The sequence below is a fragment of the Pangasianodon hypophthalmus genome, chromosome 27 (assembly GCF_027358585.1).
Source record: "Pangasianodon hypophthalmus isolate fPanHyp1 chromosome 27, fPanHyp1.pri, whole genome shotgun sequence".
Classification (NCBI taxonomy): domain Eukaryota; kingdom Metazoa; phylum Chordata; class Actinopteri; order Siluriformes; family Pangasiidae; genus Pangasianodon; species Pangasianodon hypophthalmus.
In genome coordinates this window covers 17,289,452-17,308,690 of record NC_069736.1, presented here as the reverse complement: position 1 = coordinate 17,308,690, position 19,239 = coordinate 17,289,452, and the positions used below count along the sequence as shown (strand labels likewise).

The 19,239-nt window shown below is 40.6% G+C and overlaps 2 protein-coding genes across 3 annotated transcripts; both read right to left on the bottom strand.

Annotated features, from left to right (window-relative positions):
• Positions 1–945: 945 nt before the first annotated feature.
• Positions 946–12,779, bottom strand: hnrnpl (heterogeneous nuclear ribonucleoprotein L). 2 transcript variants are annotated; one of them, XM_026921741.3, is made up of 14 exons: positions 12,534–12,779; positions 11,642–11,760; positions 11,234–11,471; positions 11,051–11,136; positions 10,753–10,849; positions 10,374–10,446; positions 5,968–6,003; positions 5,595–5,663; positions 4,370–4,632; positions 3,690–3,811; positions 2,856–3,057; positions 2,554–2,611; positions 1,340–1,453; positions 946–1,237 (listed from the first exon to the last, which is right to left on the bottom strand). In XM_026921741.3, the coding sequence occupies exons 1-14, from the start codon at positions 12,762–12,764 to the stop codon at positions 1,179–1,181; spliced, it is 1,767 nt and encodes a 588-aa protein (XP_026777542.1). In that variant the 5' UTR covers positions 12,765–12,779; the 3' UTR covers positions 946–1,178. The 2 variants fall into 2 exon arrangements, with proteins under 2 accessions (XP_026777542.1, XP_026777543.1); XM_026921742.3 differs by having other exon boundaries at positions 1,340–1,435.
• Positions 12,780–13,343: 564 nt separating this feature from the next.
• Positions 13,344–18,502, bottom strand: kptn (kaptin (actin binding protein)). Its single transcript, XM_026921760.3, has 12 exons — positions 18,160–18,502; positions 17,432–17,514; positions 17,143–17,227; positions 16,844–16,898; positions 16,546–16,624; positions 16,150–16,223; positions 15,650–15,756; positions 15,267–15,362; positions 15,085–15,157; positions 14,793–14,928; positions 14,547–14,720; positions 13,344–14,121 (listed from the first exon to the last, which is right to left on the bottom strand). The coding sequence occupies exons 1-12, from the start codon at positions 18,368–18,370 to the stop codon at positions 13,999–14,001; spliced, it is 1,296 nt and encodes a 431-aa protein (XP_026777561.1). The 5' UTR covers positions 18,371–18,502; the 3' UTR covers positions 13,344–13,998.
• Between the last annotated feature and the right edge of the window lie 737 nt (positions 18,503–19,239).

The window sequence follows — 19,239 nt, the reverse complement described above, 5'->3', positions numbered from 1 at the left end:
TAACTATCCTAGCATGCTACACTGTATGGCCAAAAGTTTGTGGACACCTGACCACTGTACCCATATACGCTTGTTGAACATCCCATTCCAGTTGGATTTTTAGTCCCCACTTTGCCGTTGTAATAACCCCCACTCTTCCGGGAAGGCTTTCCACTAGATTTTGCAGCATGTCTCCTGTGGGAATTTCACATTCAGATACAAGAGCGTTTGAGAACAGGCTCTGATTGTTGTGCCTTCCGATTCATCCCAAAGGTGTTCAGTGGGGTCACTGGAGCATCGTCATGCTGGTCCAGGTTTGTGCCTCTTAGTTCCATTGAAGGAAAATCTTAAAGTTAGTGTATCACTTAGACTATATGGACAAAATTATGTGGACACTGTCATTCCCTATCTCGATTAGTCTATCTCGAGTATAACAGAGAGTAAATAATGACTGGTGTTACTGGTTTGGAGGCAGAAGAGAGACATTAATCAGGACAATCCTGTGATTGCATTTGCCAAATCAATTGTCTGTGTTATTTTTAGCTTCACTGTTTGTCCTGGCTTGGTTTTCTGTGAGAAGGGTAACCAAATTCAGCACGGCTAATTAGTTAGGCACACTTTCACTTACCAGTGAAAAATGGTTAGAAAAAAGCGATTATAGGTAGCGAATAACAATAAAAGGTCGCAGAATTATTCGATCAAGGGAAATTCCTTTAATTTTTTTATCGTAGAGATCTAGAGCCAGGACATACAGCTGGATGCTTCAGCAAGCTGTTGAGGAGCATTTCTTAAACCACAAGGTAAACAGTGAGAAGGCTGTGATGCATATCTGGTGGAAAAAAAAAACAATCAAAACTGCTACATGCTAATGTAGACATTAACAGTCTGATACCGTCAGGAAATCTGGATATTTCTAGCCCAAGCCGTAGGAACGGGTAGCAAACCAGTAGTAAATAAAACAACGTATTTCCGACAGGGTTTACTAATGGCTTTTATTTAGAGAACGAAAACATCTTTTTTTAATTATCTTTCTTAATTTGCCATGATATACAGGGCAGGAAAAAAGAGCTTAAACAATAATAAAAATGATCAAAAAAATCACATAGGAACAAAAACACTACATTTGTACAAAAAAAAAAAAAAAAAAAAAAAAACCACAGAGCCACCTTGGGACACATTGTGGGGTCAGAGGTCAGGGTTCAGTTAGCATTCTGGGCCGTGGAGAAGCATAGCTTCAGAGTGAAGGGGTACGGTCCGGCTAAAAGAGACAAAATAAAGGGAGAGTTTATACTTAGTCACAAAACAAAATAGGAAATATCAGTATATATGATATGATGACTCATGCTTTGTGGATACGTACTAGGGTTCTTCATCTGGTAGTGGTTCATCACGGAGAGCGCTTCCATCGCATCGTTGATCGTCTCCCATTCCAACAGACCAGACGCACTCCTCTCACCTGCAGCACCGACACACACTGATTGATAATTACCATGTTTAGGTTAAAAGAAGAATACAAAGGTTTAATGTGTGAAATACTAGCTTGTAAAATATAATAGTTTTACAGTATTGGTATGTCCTGATGGTAAACAACGACTGTTGACCTTAATGGAAAAACATTACCATTTAAACGTGACCCCAAAATAGTCGCTCGTTAAAACTCGCATTGCAATCAGAGGGCAGCTAGGTAATATTTTTGGGCAGCGCCGGAGACGCGCTAAACTCAGATGTGATTCAGAAGGCTTCTCAAATGCGATAATGAAATCGTTTTCAGGAACATTTCTGCCGCTACAGCGAAGCAAAAGAATTTTGGCATTGGTCTACTTGTAATACTCCCATTGGTGTTACAGGAACATTCTAGAAAGATTCATTAGCTTTAGTCAGCAATATCGTGGTGGCAAGGGTTTTGAAAAACAAGAGCTACTCGTGAGGTAAACTCAAAGGTTTCCACGGTAAAACTTGGTATTATTTACGTGTACTGGGTAACGTGTTTACATAGTATAAACCGGGATTATACCTGCTATGCATACACAAGATGGCTGTAACACATCCTGAGGTTGTTTGGAGTGTCGCTTGTACACATGCGGGCAACTATAACAGTAGTGTCTCAAAGCGCACGCTTCCGTACTGTTCTAGGATAGTTATTTTTGTATTAACATTAACTGATTTCCTGTCAGTATTTGAATTTTAAAAACTTCCTGTAGCCTTAAAAGCGACAAAAAGGTCCGTCTTGGGTATCAGTCTTCTCTAGATTAATAAACACTTTTTGAACGTACGGTGAGAGATTTTGAGCGGAGACGCCACTCATGACAACAATCACAACGATGGCAGAAAGTATGAGAGAAGGACAGAGCTTGTTGTTTAACATCGCTGTGCATGAAATCACAATGTTTTACAGTTCAGCTTGGAAACCTGCGATCTAGCGGACGTCACTTTTAATCCTCCAGATGTACGCAAGATACACACAGGTGCGTGGGGGAACAACGCCGCACACACTGCTTCTGCTGATGTGCACAAAGTCACGTGCCGAGGGTAAACCCAGACCTTACACTGTTTCACTCAAACTCTCAGACTTACTTTTTCCTGTGAAAAGTTTGACGCTGTTTGGAGGCTTTATGGCGAGCTCTTCACAGATCTGCAGGGGGGAAAAAAATAGAAAAAAGGGACACTTTAATTTCAGGAGCACTGTTTATTCCATGCTGTATTTAATAATGTAATAAAGTAGCTGTGGAAAAACTAACAACTGCTAAAGAAAAAATAAAAGAAACCAGACTTGAACTCATTTAATGTCACACTTTATGCGTGTGTGTGTGTGTGTGTGTATATGTACATATATGTATGTACACACACACACGCACACGCACTTCTACATTGTGTACCTGGTTGAAGATCTCGACTGAGCTGTCCGGTTGGCCGTTAAAGAAGTGCAGGACGTTGCTGGGCCTCTGGATGCGGTTCTTGGCCGCCTGTTCGGCAGTGCTGAAGCGGTTGTTCCTGCTGCCGTGGAAATCCTTAAAGCTGGTGCTGCCATCCTCCAGCTGATATGACTGCCCGGGGATTATAGCCTGCTGCTTTGATACACTGCACCACAGGAAATGGTATGTAACACACACAGTATAGAGCGCAGGATCTTCCTACTACTGCGTTTAAAGTCCCTGATTGTGCACCTAACGGACAATGTAACATACACAACCCAAACCTAATAACCAGCAATAATAAATATAATATACAGTAATAACAACGAGGGCAGAGTGATGGTGTAGTGCCACATTATCAGGTCTCAAATGCATATAGTGCTCTGAGTCCTGCCTTCACTTCAGAATAAACCAGCCACAAATCCATAATAATTGGAGCTGACAGTTTTATTAATATAATCCAACATTTTAAATATAAGCTAAATATGTAAATATGTACCATTATATTTATTCAAACCTTTTGTTCTTGTCCTTTGGACCCATAGAACCCAAATCAGTTAGGACTGTGTTAATATTCTGTATTAAGATTTAGCTTTAGCAAATACACAACCTTCTGAACAGTCTGACTTGATCTCACTTCACATTTAAAATTATTTAATTATAATTTTAAGCCTAATCTAATCTAATTAATCTAACAGTAGTGAGGGTCACTTTAAGAGTCATATCATTATATGATTCACTAAGACCATCACTAAACCACTTTCCAGGGGGAACAAAGCGAAGTGTGTAGGAACATACCAAATGTTGAGTTTCTGCCCGAAGAGCATGGTGTGGTTGAGATGCGAGATGGCTCTCTCCACTGCGTAACAGTCCCCCATCTCCACCATAGCAGCACCTGGCTTACTCTTCATGAACTTCACCTGAGCGCGCACACACACGCGCGCACACACACACACAAATGTTAGTTACTCAAGTGTCTAAAACTTCAGCTCAAAACAACTTGGTGATGGATGAATAAAGTATGATCAAAGGTTAAACAAGAGTCCAAAAGTCAAGCAAATTAATACAAAAATCGTAAGTGTGATCTCGAGTGTGCAAATTAATAATTGAGTAAATATCCAGCGTTAGGAGTACGTATTAGCATTTTTTTTTTATGATGCCAAAGTGTGTGTGAAATGAATATATAAATTTCAATTTCATCTCTCCAACACCTAAAATTGCCCATTTTAAATAATGCATTCTTAACTTTGTATTTAAGTCAGCTTTTGTTTTTAATTAACAATTAATGCAATGAGCCCCAACTTATCAGCTCAAAATTAAAAACAGCACAGGACATCTGAAAACTCATTTTTATGACGGGTGGGCCACCGTTAAACACATGCAGCTATGAAACTGTGCATCACTTTTACACTCAGCAATGAGAAACGGTGACTCATTGTAATTTAGTTTAAAAAGATTACCAGTACAAGGAAACTCACCCTCTCAACGTTGCCATAAAGACAGAAGATATTGAAAATGCGCTCGGCGTTGATCTTAAAGGGGTCAAGGCCGTAAACCATGATGACGGGAGAGTCGGCCTGAGCGGCGTATTCAGGAGGAGGGCCGTGACCGTACTGAGGGCCTCCGTAACGAGGGCCGCCACGGGTCCGGCCCAGAGGTGGTCCCATTCTCCGGCCCTCGTAGTGTGGAGGAGGGGGGCCGTACGTTTCATCATAGTGACCGTAACCACTCTGAGGACCGCCTGCAGGAAAGAGTACAACAGATGAAATGGTTTAAAAAAAAAAAAAAAAACATGCAGGAAATGCCATCACTATGCAGAGGACACTCTGCTATTTGACCATTCTTTAAGATGCACTTAACTTTATTACTGCTGTTATCCAAGCTTCTTTATAGATGTAGCTAGCCAGGCTACATTAACATCTCCTTTTTTGCTAATTACATGAAAGTTATTTGCCAATCACTAAAGAAAGATTGGTTCAGCAAAATGAAAGTGCCTTTACAGGACACAACACTTTATAAAAAAAAAACAAAAACGACTCGGCCCTGAAAACAAGCTGTTAATTTCTCCCAAGTTCAAGAGCTACAGCTATGGTGTCTTCACAGAGAGCTAAGGAATTTCGCTCCTTGTTTCAGCTACACATGATACCAAATTCCATGTGGTGAGTATAACAAAGTAAAGCTTTATTAGTCATATTTTCATGTGATTTTTTTTTAAACTGGTAACACATTATTTCCCAACGTTTTCCTCCCAAAGTGTTCCTCCCACCTCATTAACTTTTAAGATATCTGTCTACTGGTTCCCCACTTTGTATGTTGGTTTAAAGTCATGAAAGCTTGTCAGAGGCGTTTATGCCTAGTTGCATTTGGTAAACTAGGACCGATCAATCACCTGCTAGGAGAGGAGTTTGCAAAGGGACTATTCGTAGCGAATCACATTTTAGAAAATCCTTAAAGATTATACACATATGCAAACAAAAGGTGCAGAGGGTATATTTCTTGCAGGAGTCATAAAGGAAAAAAAAAAGATCATGCAACCCAAGTCACATTCTTGCTGGATGATTCTGATTTAGTCAAATCAAGTGGCATTATATCCTGGGTAATTTTGTGCAGAGCTTGGCCATGCGCAGCAGATGCATCATTAAAGCTACCTTTCATTAAAGTGGGCAGGGCTTAGAATTGTAAGAGTGTGTGTGAGTGACTAACCATATTCGGGTGGGTGGTCTCCAAGCAGAGCTGGCTGCCTCTGGCGCTTGTTTGGATTTGTAGTGGGGTCTGACAGAGAGAACACACACATACACACCAGAGCCAATCAGCTTGAGGGGCAGCACACAAGAACCAATCAGATTAACAGGCTAAAGAAGGAGGGGCAGTGCAGTTGTGACTGGCATGCAGGAGAGCCTATGACTGCATTAGCTTTAAACACCACATGGTGGGGCAACGTCTACATAAACACCATGTAAAAGATGCTGAAAATAAGATTATTGATGTAAAGACATGTAGAGATGTTTGTTGTTCAAGCTAATTACGCATCCTTACGTATTTGGTTTTAAAAATCTTAGATCTCACGCAAACACACCTTGAGAACTGTTCCAATTGCCGTCTGAATCAGCATCTGTACAGACACAGGTATACACACATCAGACATGCATAAAAAAAGCAACACAGGGAAAACAAAATTAACAACTTTACAGAAGGGTTAATTAAAAAAAACAAACAAAAAAAACTATTTCTACAGCAGATCAAAAGATCTAAATCAAGTGGGACAACTATTTCTTTACCGTACATCACTATCGAGGTGCACGTTGCACTTGTTCACACACTATTGCTCTTTACTATTTTATTGAACTGAATGGAAGATTGACTAACTTAGATAGCTAACTACCTGAGAGATTTATTTACACACACACACACACACACACTTGTCATATGGCAATCAAACAGCCTACAAACTTACATTTGAAAAGAGCGACAGCTATAACCACCACATGTTCTCAAAACTCGGGTTCAGTAAACCCTAGAAGGCATCTATCCCACCTTCTCTAGCACTTGGGTTTGCCTAGCGTTGGTGTTTGGGAACTAACCACTAACTTCTAGCAGCCCAAAAAGACCATGTTCAGCTGCATATCTTGCTAGTTCAGAGGTTACACATTAGCTCGTTGGATGAATCATAGAAAATCAGTACCTGTTCTATGTTCAACACAGGAATTGATCAAAATTTTCCGCTTTCATGCGGTCAGTTTTATCAAAAATTGCGCAAACAACTAAGTTGGTACCTCTTAAACTAACACTTAGCTATATCCATACTTGACCCTAACCTGCTACAAAGTTACCTTTAAGACAACTAATATGACTTACTGGGTTTCGGATCAAGACCATTTTTCTTATGTTCTCCCCAATCTGGTCATCTCCCCAATCTGGTATTTCCCACCTACCAGCCTGCTGAATATACAACAGCTACGAACAGGGGAGGGTGAAGGTTAACACGTTTTTATCCAAGACACGTGAAACCAACCAACCGCATCTTTTTCAACTGCTGCTCATGCTGCGTCACGGGGCACCATAACACACTCTGAGGAAAGCACTATCTGCCCTCTTCCACACACATGAGCACACAGACCCCCATGACTGCCTAGTGTCACTGTGATTAACAGGGGAGACAGTATGCCCAATTTTGCTCACTTGGCACCTCTCAACGACAGGGCGAACACTTTTGTGTCGTGTCACTCAGGAGCTGCATCAAGACCTTCTTACTGGCCCAAAGCACCGAAGACAACAAAGTGCAATGGCTTTACAAGAATGGCCAAAAATTCTTAAGTCTGGAACCACCAGTTGAAGGTCTTCTTTCCTGGACCATGGGTCCACTGGGTATCAGGAACAATGAGCAAACATTTGCTTATGATTCAAAAGCACAAACAATTAGAGGCTTCCAGTAGTTAGCTATGGCATTATGCACTCTGATCCCTACTTTGTTCATGTTTAACAAGGACCCCTGTGTTCCTTTAAGGCCTATGAGAAGGGAGTTAATGAAAATCAAGACTGCACTTTTTTTTAGTGTGTAGAATGGCAATCATCTTTATTTGAGGCATTAAAAGGTCTTTCAGCAGACACACCAAGCATGGCTAGCAACGGGTTTAAAGGGGCAACTCATGCTGTATGCAAGCTGCCAGGGCTGAAGGGCCAAACAACTGGCACGAATCAGCAAGTCAGGGTGTTTTGACGGCGGTACTTACTTACAGTGGTATGAGAATCCGAGGTGTAACTGGTTGAACCAGAGACGCTTTGCCCGTAACCCTGTTCCTTCAACCCAAAGATTCGATTCCCAGGCATCAGTTTTCGTTCTCCTTTGTGCTTTACTTAGACTTCCAAGTGCTTTGAGGCTGCCTTGAGTGGTTCCCAGGCACACACACACAGTGCTTACCGTTCAGAAGAAGGGGCTGCAGACACAGCGGCGGTTTTGAGGACAGACGCCACTGTAGCGGCCAAGCTAATCCGAACCTGTGTCACACGGAAGGCGTAACAGCAGTCAGAACACGAATCGCCGCTCTCAAGGTGAAAGAGTTAGCAAAGAGAGGGAGGAGGAAGGTGAGAGAAAGGAGAAAGAGAGACAGAGAAGGACCTGATTCCTCAAAGAGAGAGAGGGCTTAAGGAGGGATGACGAGGCTCTAGCTACATGTTCAGTGCTTGTGTCTTCAGTGATCCTTTCCATGTGCTGTAAGTGTGGTGTTGGCCGCAGTGGTGTCCCGGTGGGATACTGTGATGCTTGATGTGTTCTCATGACGATGTCGAAGCTTGATGTGCACTATGTCTGTGCGGTGACTATGAAAAATTGAACTACAGGATGTGACGTCGTGACATGCTGTTCATAGCATCTATAGAGAAAAACCTGCTTGGTGTGGTGAGCAATGACGATCTCGACTTGTCGGCATGGGTAGTGTCTGCTTGGCATGTAGCATTAGAATTGCAGTGATCCTGACGTAATGTGCACTGATGATCCTGGGGTGGTGTGTCATCCTGCCATGTTGTGACGATCTCTGTGTGGTGTGGCAACAGTCGTGGACTCTGTGTGCTGTTGTGGTAATGTGAGCTCAGCGTGCCATGGCAAAGCTCTGACCCTGGTGATGTTGAAATCTTGGAAGTGGAATGGCAATGTCTGCTCAGAACTCAAAAATGTGGAGCGACGGTAGCAAAAAAAAAAAGTAGCCCGCACACCAAAGAAACAAGACATTAAGACAGCAAACAGGGAATAAACACAAGGTATGATCCTTCCACCTCTTCTTACAATCTGTCTTAGTGTCTGCATGTCATGTTTGCTGGTTGACTTGTGGTGATGTGTTAAGGGGGAAAAAATCTTCTGTGATTGGCTGCAATGTATTAGCCAAAAAAGCCCATCCCCCAGATATGGTGCTAAATCAGAGAGAGTAGTCGTCTTGACGAGGAGATGAAACATGTCAACTGTTCTGAAGTGTTTCTGTTCCGTGTAAATTTGGCATAGACATCTGAGGTGTTTCTGTTCCATGTGATGTTTGACGTTTGAGATGTGCCTCCATGTGATTATTCCACGGTGTTTGAAGAGTAGCATGTTTGGTGTGTTGTTTTCTGAAGAATGCTCATTTGGAGTATATGAATGCCGCTTGAAAAATGTCCTGTGCATTTTGTATTGTAGACAAAATGACCGAAATGTTCGGTAGGCACTAATGTTACATATTTCATTACTTATAATAACATTAGTACTAGTCCTTTAATCGGTTACAATACAATTGTCGAAGGTACTCAAACTATTAATTTCACTAACAAACCAAACAAAACCATGAAAAACTATCGAATAATCAGGATAACTGGAGTTCACTACTCATCCAAGGGGCTTAGTGAGTTCTACTAACACCTCAAAATTAAAACTAGAATGGAAGACTAATAGCTTCCTTCAAGACTCTCCTCCAAGAAGAGGAAGCATGTCTGTTTTGAAAGAGGTGTGAATATGCCCGTCTCTAAAAAGAGGCAGTGGTTTTGGCGACAACACTCGTTATTGGCTCACCATCCCCCCAGCTTCACCGCCAATTCACACCTCCAGGACCCAATGGCCATCATCTGGCCTAAAGTTACACTGAAACCACTTGGGGGATTTTCACACCATTCTGCAGAACTGATGAAGCCCCTCAGATGAATAGAAACCAATCGTCTGTGATCTACTAAGAATCAGTTCTGTGACCTGAATGACCGAACCCTTCACCCAGCAGCTTGTGTAGACCATCATAGCCAATGAATATTCAAAACCACGCTAATAAAAACCTATGAACTAGAGTTTATATCTTCATTTCGGATCTTATCCTTGAGCGATCATTAAAGCTCCAGCACACACCCAGCTGATCATTACTTATGGACTATCTACATCAGGCATGAGGTTACACCAATCGGTTCATAAACACTAGACTTAAATATTAAATTTGTAGCAACAATCTTCCAATGAAAACCTCTTGAAGTATAAGAACTAACAAAATAAGAATAAGGGACCAGTTAGCATGCTCACACTAGCATAAAACTAAGTGGTCCTTTGGCTTATTAGCATTTCAGGAAAAAAAGGTTTCCTTTAGCAAACAAATTTATAAAATAAAGTAAAATCTCCACCATGTTGTGTGCTCTGAGTGCAGCGCCATGCGGAGTGACCGACAGTGAGCGAAGGAAGGGAGGGTTCCTCTACCGAGTGTGACGCATGCTTGTGTGTTCAACACGACACGGGTGACATGCGATTTGGTGGTGGTGGTGAAAACACATACAAGAGGCTAAAGTGCATGTGTGTGTCAGCTTGTGTGTACCATTAAAGACTGAACTGATTGACCGTGTATGTGTCTGTGCATGAAAAAATGAGCTGAAGTGACACCACTGTGAAGTGACCTTTTGCGAGTTCCACAGTGATGTCACTACAGGAAGCTTAACCACATAACTATTTCCAGGAACAGTGTGTTTGTGTGTATGTGTGTGCTTTACCTTGGCCGCTCAGACTCGGGTTGGTGTAATCCCAAGTGTCCTGATCGTTCTTGAACACATTAAGTCGAGTTGGCTGTAGGAAGGAAGGAAAAAAAAAAACCTTTGACTAGAAACTCAATTAGGAGGCGTGGCCCAAAGTTTAAAAGGTGGAATTATGCATTAGAAAGCATTTGGATGTAATATCATTGTAGATTAATGTGCACAACATTAGACTGGCAGATATACACTTCTACTCGTTAGCTACATTAGCTCTCTAAGGCTGTAATTAACTCTCTGGTTAGTTCAGAGGGTAAACAATGGAATGTAGGATTTGAACTGGGGGAGAAAAAAAAAAATCACAGATATGAAAAAGACTAAAAAGTGAATGCTGATCACTGACCTTGGCATATTCGATTTTGAGGGTGCAGCAGCCGGAGTAGATATCGGCTCCGTTGAGTGATGCTTTTGCTCTTTGAGCACTTTGGACCGAATCAAATGTGAGCACCAAGTTAAGGAATTCACACACACACACAGAGCGATGAACTAAAATTTAAACTAAAGCCCCACCATACAGTTCATAATAAACACAACGAGTTTTATAAACAATTCTAGAAATCCTGCGCTTCAGAATTAAGCATTAAACATCACACGACATGTCAATCAATCACAGCAAGCTCATCAGACTTTATGAAGGATATTCCACCATGGCCTGGACGCCGTTCTTCCTGAAGATCACGATCCTCTGCACAGGGCCACAGTTATTACAGATGGTGTACAACACGTCCTGCAAACGACAAGCAACTCATTTAGATGACATTCTCACCAACGCATGCACACATCACCACACTCTGACTATTAGTTAGTGTTTCGGAGTATGTTACCGTGGTAATTGGGTAGATGGGGTTCATGATGGTGAAGAGCAGGATGTTGTTGACACTGGGGGCATCGCCTGAGTCCCCGGGCCGAGAGATCTTCTGACTGGTGGAATAGTTGATGTAGCAGGGGCGTCCAGCAATGTACACCTGGTTGTCGTTGGCGTACGTCACCGCGTTGCACGAGCCGCCCATGTCCTCGTACTCCACCAGAGCCTGGCGCTTGTTCGGCATCAGCACCACATAGCTACACCAACACACACAGACATAGTCAACTAACAGAAACCTTAGCAAATTTTTATCTTTGCCATATTCCTGAACGTCGTTCCCATCCACTCTGAAGTGAAGAACACACCAGGGTTCCGTTCAAATGGAATAAACACCACTTATTAGGAAAAAAAAGCTTGTGTGTTGTACCTGATGGTGCCAAACTCTCGCAGCGCCTCCACCAGGTCAGACTCGGTGATGCCGTCCACCAGACCCCTAATGTGCACCACCAGCGAGGGCAGGGGCTTATGAGGGTCCTCATAAACCTCCTAAAAACACACACACACAGAGGTCAGAGGTCAATAAGACGACAAACAATGGCGAGTTTTAGAAATTGTAAGAACAGCAAACATTTCAATCACTTACACAAGGCGTATATTAGGCGCAATATGGCCGACATTTTAGGTAGTTTAATTTGCAGTTGAGGAGAATCAGGTTGTAGCAGCCAGGAAAATGAACCAAAGAGTTTTTTTTAATACAAAAGCAATTCATTGTAATCACAATCAGGCATCAGCTAATCTGAAAAACATTTCAACCTCAACGCGTCTCGGCCTTTTTTTTTTTCTCCACAAACAAAGCCTACTTATATTATTACAAAGAGTGTTGCTTTCTGGTCTCAAAAAGCTATTTCTAACTGATTTCATTATAAACCCGTATATACTGCAGGGTTAGTAATGAGCTATGCAGGCTAGCTCGCTAACGCGGCTGTAAGAACAATAACCGCTAGCGCGAAATCTCGTCCAAGCTGAAATGCTGTCAGCGAACCAATGAAAAACACTAGATAAAACAAAAAAATGGGATGCAGAATAGAAAGAAACGACAAACAAAACACAACTAGAGATGATGAAAATAGATATTTTTCTAACATTCGCCGCAGCAACGCGCCAAGAAAGAAAAAAATCTCGGATGTTAGCCAGCTAGCATATTAGCCAGTTAGCATCTCGTTTAGCGCCCACACTTTCACCGATTATACAAATTATTAGTATTTTTTTTTTTTACACCAAATACTTAGAGGAGGCAGCGATTATATAAACACGCATACCGTGGTCATTCCGTCGCTGTCCGTTTTTTGCCTTTTAGTGGCTCTTCCTCCCTCACTGTAGTAGCGACTCGTTGCGGCAGCCATCTTGTCCCGAGTACAGCTTTTAAAATGGGAGCGGAAGGACGGCAGCTCCGAAGAGGACAAACTGCGAAGCGGAAAATGAGACGCGGACTCGACTGCAAAAGCACAAAGTCCAGGGGGCGGGGCCTGCCACGTTCCAACTCCTCCCATGCCGCGTTTTCATTGGCTTGGACTCATAATTCGACCACGCCCATTCCATTAAGCTGTTCGCATACTAGGATGCTAGTGAAGTAAATGGTTTTAAACTATTTTCACTCAAAAAAGGTCAAAAGTAGAAATATATAGATAGTAAAACATAAAACATATAAAACATATTTCTTAAATATGTTTAGTAAACATTTTACAGATGCAGCTATAATATATATAAAATATTTTTTGTAAATAAAAATATTTTAAAAAAACAAAATAAATATAAAAAACATTTTTTATAAATAAAAATATAAATAAAAAACATGAAAAAAATAAATATATAAATATATACATATGTTTTTTATATATTTGTTTTTATTTATATTTTTATTTATATATATTTTTATAAATAAAAATATTTTTTAAAAAAACACGAAAAAAAAATAAATAAAGATTATATAGAAATAAAATATTTTTTTATAAATAAAAATATAAATAAAAATATATTTTAAGTGTACTGTATTGAATACCATTTTCTGCACATCTGAAGGAGTGATTTTTACATTTTTACCTTTAATGCAGATAAATAATATACAATCATTTTCGCTGAAGAATTATTACTTCTTTATTTGTGGAATTCCTGGAGTTTTTGCTGATGTATCATTTACACTATTCACATCTGTAATGTTACAATTTATAATGCAAATCAAATAAATATAACACGCTGCTTAAAAATATGTTTTTCATAGAGAAGCTTTCTTGTCGATGTTATCAGATGGTTAATGCTATTAGCTGATATCAGCCAGCTGCGTTTCACTGGGCATGAAATCAATATGAAATGTTGAACGAGTAGAAGAGAGCAAAGAGACGCTAAAACAATGTGCTTTGGTTATGTGTTGTAGAGAACGTAGCTAACATTGCACTTCAGTTCAGTTAACAATGATTTAAATGTTACACTGTAAACCAGCTCACAGCTGGCAGCCAGTTTTCAGTGTTATATTGTCCACTTGCAGTGCATTGTGGGTAACACACAGTCCCACAACTACCCAGTGAACACTTGCATAATGACACCATACAATCAACAGTTTGAGTTGTAATGTTTAGGACGTTTCTTAAAATGGCTGACGCTCCAACAAACATGGACTACACATAACCTGTAGCGACTGTGAGAAATCCAAACTGGCTGCCCACATCCCGCGTAGTGCACGAACAGATCTGTACAGGAGGCTTTCGGGATGACGTGCTCCTGATGTGATCATCCTTCAGTCTGTTCAGTATCCTGCTTTGTGACTGGCTGGATTTCAGGGGCAGGGGAGAGCTTCGCCACTCTGTTGGCCAGCCGCTGAAGAACGAGATCAGCCGTGCTGCTGAGACTGTGCTGTAGAGAGAGAGAGATAGAGAGAGAGAGAGAGAGAGAGAGAGGAAAAAATAAATATGAGGAATAAATGAATCATTATTGTGGAAAAAAAAATAATCGCAGGATGCTTAAAAAAAGTGTAAGTGTGAATAATAATAAGGGGCTGAAAACAGAACCTTGTGGGACACCATATTGTACTATTTCAGGCTGAAGGAATGATCATTTATACTAACAAACTAGTACCAATATGTCAAATAAGAGAGAAATAAATAGAGAGAAAAAAGCTTGTGATACGGCAAACATGCAAAATGTTTAATTACACACACTTGATATTCTATATATATATATATATATATATATATATATATATATATATATATATATATTCTTTATATTCTAGTTATATATTACAGATCACTCTTAATTCATGCAGAAGTTCGAGTGACCTGTAATATATGCAGTCCCTTTATGGTCAGAATGGCCAGCTCCTTTAATCCGTCCCCAGTCAGGTCCAGGTAGATGATTGACAGTAACGGGCTCTTGAAGCTCCGCCTCCACACCAGCTGGAACCGCCCCTCTGTGCTGCCTGTAGGCTGCTGGAATTTGTAGCAGAGCAGATCCTGTGGAGGAAAAAGCAAGCATGTGTCTATTGTGTGTCTATTTTGTGTGTGTGTGTGTGTGTGTGTGCGTACCTGTCCATACGTTCCCAGCAGCACCTCCAGCTGTCCGTCAAAGTCCAGGTCAATACGGAGGGCACACAGCACAGCATCACACTGATCGCTACCCGCTAAACACACCGGCCTGCTCACCCCACACCGCTCTACATCTCTGATCACACACACACACACACACACATATATCTACACACCGACCACCTAACACACACTCAGATGATAATCAATAGTATCCACTGACATAATTTCATGCAATTAAAAATAAAAAGGGTGCCAATAGTTTTAGATAAATAAGGCACCTGAGCCTCACCTGTAAACCACCGCCATCTCTATAGTGCTGCTAACCAACAGGTTATACTCCGTCACCTGATCCCCCTGACCTTCTGTACACATACACACACGCACGCACACAGGAGTGAGCTTACAAATACACTACAAACACGGCCAATTTATACAAGACCAGCACACACACACACACACACACACACACACCATCTGTGTTGCTGTTCTGGGCCGCCACCTTCAGAGGGAAGAGTAACACTGTGGATATTGGACTGTCCTGCTGCAAACGCCAACTCTGGAGGATCTCTAACACACACACACACACACACACACACAGCACAGTCACAAATAAAAACGTATTAAATTCTGTGTTTATATGGTCATGTGTCAATTGTGTTAAGTTGAGTTTTTGTCCTGCATCCACATGGGGGTGCTGTAGGTTTAGAGTTAGCAAAAAAAGGATGTTGGTTTTTATTAAAAATAAAGTTGCTGAACAGGAGAACTTTGTGATCATTCCGGATTAACAAACTGATCGATTGTGTGTGTGTGTGTGTGTGTGTGTGTGTGTGTGTGTGTGTGTGTGTGTGAGATACCAGGTCCTCTCTGGTTGACGAGCGCGAGCCCCACACAGCCGTTCTGACAGCCGAATGCTGTGAGCCTCCGACCGCCGTCAATACTCAAAACATTCATCCACAGCACACTGCAACACACACACAGACACACACAATTTGTGCTACATTACTTGATGGGATTACATACATACACATACACACACACACAATATAGTGTATATGCTGAACATGACAATGAACTTTAACCACCTTGTTAATGGAAAATGTAGCTAATGTAGCTTAAGGTAGAACACTGTGTGATAAACACTGACACACCATCAGTCCTTTTATGTTTTGCGTATTATTGCACAATGCTAAACGTTTCACAAAAAGTGACCAAAAATATTCTCCCTTGCAAGAGAGAACATCAGCTTGGACAGGACTGAAGTCATCAGATATTACTGTCACGTCACATCTGAGCCAAGTGGAAATAAAAATCACAGCGTAGAGCTCGTAAAACTGTAAAGGAAGCAAACACTCACTTGCTGGGCAGATCCATCAGCTCGGGGAAGAAACGCTCCACTGGCTGCTCCTCAAACTGATGCAGGGATGCATTCTGCCAATCAGAGAGAGAGAGAGAGAGAGAGAGAGAGAGAGACAGAGAGAGAGAGAAAGAGAGAGAGAGAGAGAGAGACAGAGAGAGAGAGACAGAGAGAGAGAGACATTATTCACCCAATCAGATGGAAAAGTTATTCTACAGAATAAAAATCCACACAAAAGACAAAGTCTTCAAACAAATTAACAATACAACACAAAAACACTCACTGCTGTTAATAAGCAAGCACACACTCACACACACACACTCACACACACTCACACACACACACTCATACACACTCACACACACTCACACACACTCACACACAGAGAGAACTTACTTCTTTATAGAGGTGTATGCGCTGATCATGTCCACTGAGCAGGAACACGGTCTCTCTGTGACCCTCGTCATACTGCAGCCTGCAAACCACATAGACACACACACACACACACACACACACACACACACACACACAAACTCTTTACTGTGCAACAAATACACTAAAATAGTACAAAGGAAACTCAGCCTCTAGTTTTGACAGATAAAAACGCCGTAAGTGTTCAAATATATAAGCATTAACGTACGCAAATTCGCTAGTATGTAAGTGAAGTGCCCTTGATTAGAAAGTGTACACTCACTCAGTGTGATAGAGCTGGAAGGGAGTAAACTGCAGCTCCAGGTTCAGGCAGCTCTCTGTGAGGAACACAAACACACTTTCTCTTCACATTTACATTCATTCTGAGTGACTTTATAAAATAAAATGTGGCTTTAAAAATACGAGTGGGCCAGTGTCCTAATGCAACCATTTAAATTCATAACCATGCTCCTATTCTATTCGTCTGTAGTTAACATTTTAAATCCTGATAAATCAGTCAATACTACTACTAATAATAATAATAATAATAATGATAATAATAACAACAAGCATGTGACCTACGAGCGATGGACTCCAGGTTGAACTCCGACCCCGGCTCGTACTCGCAGTAGATATTCAGGAACGGCGTTGCTTTATCACCCGAGTCCTGAGAGAGAAAAAGAGAGAGAAAGATTGTTATGTAACTCCGAGATTTGAACTCATAACCCTCTGATAACTAGCACAAGATCTTTTGTGGAAATATATTTAGAGAGCGAGATTTGGGATTAAACATCATTAAAGATCAGGACTGAAACTGTCATTAATCGGAGTCTTGAATTAAACCCAGCAAAAGGACGAAGTTAAAGTGTACCTTAATAAAGGTGATTCCCACCACCAGGCCTCTGTTAGGGGCAGACTTGTTAAACGCATCGATAGACACAATCTCAGCATCGACTGTAAGATAAAACACACACACCAGATCCGACACCAGTCATGAAGTCTGTGTGAGTAAACGCAGAAATAAATCACTATTGTTTAAGAATCCTTTTGAGTTAAAGCAATAAAGCACTTGCATTAAAATAAACTAATGAAGTAAAAGTAAATGCACCCTAGCAGTTTGCTCAGTGCTAAACTGGTGGCTATGAGCTTCCACACACCAACACATTTTGGCTGATGGACTACATCTGATTTAAGGAGAATATTGTGGACATTTATTTTTAGACAAAACACTGTGGCTTTAAACATCACATGCCTCACATTTAGATTAGTGGAGGGAGTCGATTCCTAAAAGATGCTTTACCAGACTGTGGCAGTTCAGAGTGATTCACTATGTGAAGTTGATTTTTTTACATATATAATTACATTTATTAATTACTGTACGATTTCTTTAATGTCTCTTGTCAATCATACTGCCAGTAATATCAGTGTTGTGTGTATTTATTAATATGACATTATATTTGATCAAACGTATTTTGTGATTCAGGAACCGACTCCCACTGTCTAAATCTGAATCAGAGTCGATTCCAAGATTTTTGAATCAAGCATCCCTACATAACGGAATATTTTTAAAATGTGAACAGTGGGAGTTGATGTTGTTACCTGGTATGTAAGTGAACTGCACCTCTTTAGCCACAGGTCGGATTTTCTGCTGCAGGTCTTGGTATCGGAAACAAACCACTTTTCCTTTGAGCGTCGCGGCCAGAAGCTCGTCTTCTCCCGCTTGGCAAAGCCCGTATATGTTACTCTGTGACGGAAAACGACTAAAACTGTCCTCTACAAACGGACACGAACCTTCAGAGTCAGGCAACATGGTCACCAACAAACTATATATCACATAAATAACATTTAAACTTGTTTCAATTCACACTTCCATCCCCGGTTTCTTCCATAAGTTCCTCAGACACAAAACATCCGGGTTGAAGGAGGTCGCTAAGTGAATTCGACCAATCAGATGCAAGGTCGCTCTTGTGACCAATCGGATTCATTCGTATGACCTGACGTTTACAGACAACGCCGATCACTGACGAACATGCACGAAGACTGCCGAAAACGTCTTTTAAAGGCTTAAATGAGTTTAGGAGTAACCTGTGAATTTTGTGGATGAGTTAAAATTTATTTATTTATTTATTTACCGCATATTCCTCCCCCCACACACAAACACAAAATCTGTGACTAATTTAAATAGATTAGACTGGTGTAATATTTTATTTTATTACACACTCACACAGAGATATATATAGATATATCGTATATATAGATTTTTTTTTTTATTTTGAGCAATATGATGCTGATGTGCTTTATTGTGTAATTTTATATTATAACAAGAAGTGTTTAAAATTATTATTTTAAACAATATGGCACCATTTAAAAGTTATTAACTAAGTAAAAAAAAAAACAGCAATTAAAATATTAATTTCTTTGAATTTTTTAAGACTTTAAATTCCAATACTTTAATTTACACTAGCTGTTAACACATTTGTGGCTGTGATATAATCACCACCAATGAGCCCTTGGATGTTTTTATTCAGCTTCTATGGTAATGTTTCATTTAAAAAGAGGAATCTATAATTTCCCACTCCCATTTAATTGAAATTAATTATCCTAAATTATTATATAACAATTTTATAGAGAATTGTCATTATCTATGCTTTACATTATATTTTAAATGTTTCTGTCTCA

Bases quoted from the DNA above. Each gene is read 5' to 3' on its own strand.
- hnrnpl (XM_026921741.3), bottom strand. From the start codon at position 12,764: ATGGGAGGAGTTGGAACGTGGCAGGCCCCGCCCCCTGGACTTTGTGCT. The intron at 11,761-12,533 runs GTATGCGTGTTT...GTGTGTTTTTAG, and splicing joins ACAGCGACGGAATGACCACG to GAGGTTTATGAGGACCCTCA. The intron at 5,664-5,967 runs GTGTGTTTGCGT...TCTCTCTGTCAG, and splicing joins CAATTGGAACAGTTCTCAAG to ACCCCACTACAAATCCAAAC.
- kptn (XM_026921760.3), bottom strand. From the start codon at position 18,370: ATGTTGCCTGACTCTGAAGGTTCGTGTCCGTTTGTAGAGGACAGTTTT. The intron at 17,515-18,159 runs GTAACAACATCA...TTTATCTTACAG, and splicing joins GCAGTTCACTTACATACCAG to TCGATGCTGAGATTGTGTCT. The intron at 15,363-15,649 runs GTATCTCACACA...TGTGTGTGTTAG, and splicing joins CGTCAACCAGAGAGGACCTG to AGATCCTCCAGAGTTGGCGT.